Source organism: Sorex araneus, chromosome 5, assembly GCF_027595985.1.
Source record: "Sorex araneus isolate mSorAra2 chromosome 5, mSorAra2.pri, whole genome shotgun sequence".
Taxonomy (NCBI): domain Eukaryota; kingdom Metazoa; phylum Chordata; class Mammalia; order Eulipotyphla; family Soricidae; genus Sorex; species Sorex araneus.
This window is the reverse complement of record NC_073306.1, coordinates 78750028-78751745: the sequence shown is the minus strand read 5'-3', so window position 1 is coordinate 78751745 and position 1718 is coordinate 78750028. Positions and strand designations below refer to the sequence as shown.

The 1718-nt window shown below is 49.0% G+C and overlaps 1 protein-coding gene across 1 annotated transcript; it reads right to left on the bottom strand.

Moving 5' to 3' along the window:
- Positions 1–608: 608 nt before the first annotated feature.
- On the bottom strand, positions 609–911 carry LOC129404962 (60S ribosomal protein L37a-like). Its single transcript, XM_055139885.1, has one exon. The coding sequence runs from the start codon at positions 909–911 to the stop codon at positions 609–611; it is 303 nt and encodes a 100-aa protein (XP_054995860.1).
- Positions 912–1718: the final 807 nt, after the last annotated feature.

Genomic DNA, 1718 nt, shown 5'->3' with positions numbered 1-1718 from the left:
AATCCGAGTGCTTTCAGCCCAAAGAAGGCTTTGGTTTTGTTTTTGTATCTTCTTTCCGGGGGGCCTAGATTAATGGCCTGCAGATACAAGAGAATTATGTTGCCTCAACATTCTTCCTGTAAGATCTTTTGGTGCCTTTAGTGACGTCAATGTATTGCGCCCTTTGGAAGGGCCATGATCAATAAAAGGGGTTCGGAGAGAAGGTGAGGGGTGGAAAGTGGATAGAGGCGGGAAAAGTGAATGGGGGCGGAAAGTGTATAGGTCGGGGAGAGTGTATAGAGAGAAGATTGGAATAAACTGCAAGTGAGACCAACCATCATGGCTTCGTTCCTTCCTTCGCCTGCCACATCTTCGCCATCAACCTCCCCGGGGTGGGGGAAGTGGCCGGAGGCTACGGAGCTCGGGTGGCAGGAGAGACGGCTGCTGCCCTAGGCCCTGTGCCTGGCTCGGTGCGGTGAGGCGTCCCTTCCCTCGCCGGCGCCTTTTCTTTTTATTTTTATACACTCTTATTAGCTATGTGGCTTGCAAACATATCCTCTTCATGGCATATTTTGAAGCAAGACTTAAAATTCTTTTTTTTTTACATAAATTAACCCATTTATTATACGCTAGCAATGCTTCAGATGGCAGATCCACTGGTCTTTCAATTCCTTCAGTCTTCTGATGGCAGATTTGACTGTGACAGCAGAAGTTGTATTGTAGGTCCAGGCGCCCCCAGCGATGGTTTTCATGCAGGAATCACAGTGCCAAATGCCCACGGCCCGTCTCTTCATCTTGGTCTTGCTGCAGAAGGAGCACGTGTACTCAGCGTGCTGGCTGATCTTGATCTTCTTCACCGTCTTCCGGAGGGAGGCGCCGTAACGGGTCCCATACTTACCTACGATCCCCACCTTCTTGTTGCATTTAGCCATCTCGCCGCCACCCAGCCCAGGACAGCAGAGAGGACAAGACTTAAAATTCTTATGATGTACAGCTTACCTAATTGTTGTGGGTGGTGGTGGTTGTGCACTTAAAGCTGTATTCTAGTACTGTTTTTGAAGGCTATTTCTCCCCCAAGCTTTCTATGCAGGTTCAGAAAATATAGTTCTTACATCTATTTCCTACTCCCAAATAAACTTGGAATAGTAGAAGCTAATATTGACAGAGCAATATGCCCCAGACTCTTGGGGAGAACAAGCTTAGGTCTCCAGGTCAGGAGGGGCCAGTCAGCCTCTGCTGCCCAGAAGCCCTCACATGGTCCCATGTTACTGTCCTGCTCCTGTGTCTTCCTCATCTCACTCCTGCAAGAGGCAGACTCTGTGTGTGTGTGTGTGTGTGTGTGTGTGTGTGTGTGTGTGTGTGTGTGTGTTGGTGTTGGACACATTACTCTACATGTTCTCTGTTGCCTTCCTTTCCCGGAGGTGAGTCCCCTGCCCCACCCTCCTAATACTGCCAGAACCTACAAACTCTCCAACACACTTGGGAATTCATCCAAAAGAGGCAAACAACACCCTCCTTCAGGACACAGAATACTGACAGCCCTAGTACCACAATTAAGTTCTCTCTGACCTGGGCCCCACCCTCAGAGAGCAGAACCTTTTAAAGTCTGGTTGTGTCTGGTTGTGTTCATTCAGGATTTGACTTCAGGGTAATTTTGTCGTGTGTGTGGTTGTGTGTGTGTGTGTGTGTGTGTGTGTGTGCAGGGCATGGGCAGTGGTCAAAAGCAGTGCTTAAGGGGT

Bases quoted from the DNA above. Each gene is read 5' to 3' on its own strand.
- LOC129404962 (XM_055139885.1), bottom strand. From the start codon at position 911: ATGGCTAAATGCAACAAGAAGGTGGGGATCGTAGGTAAGTATGGGACC.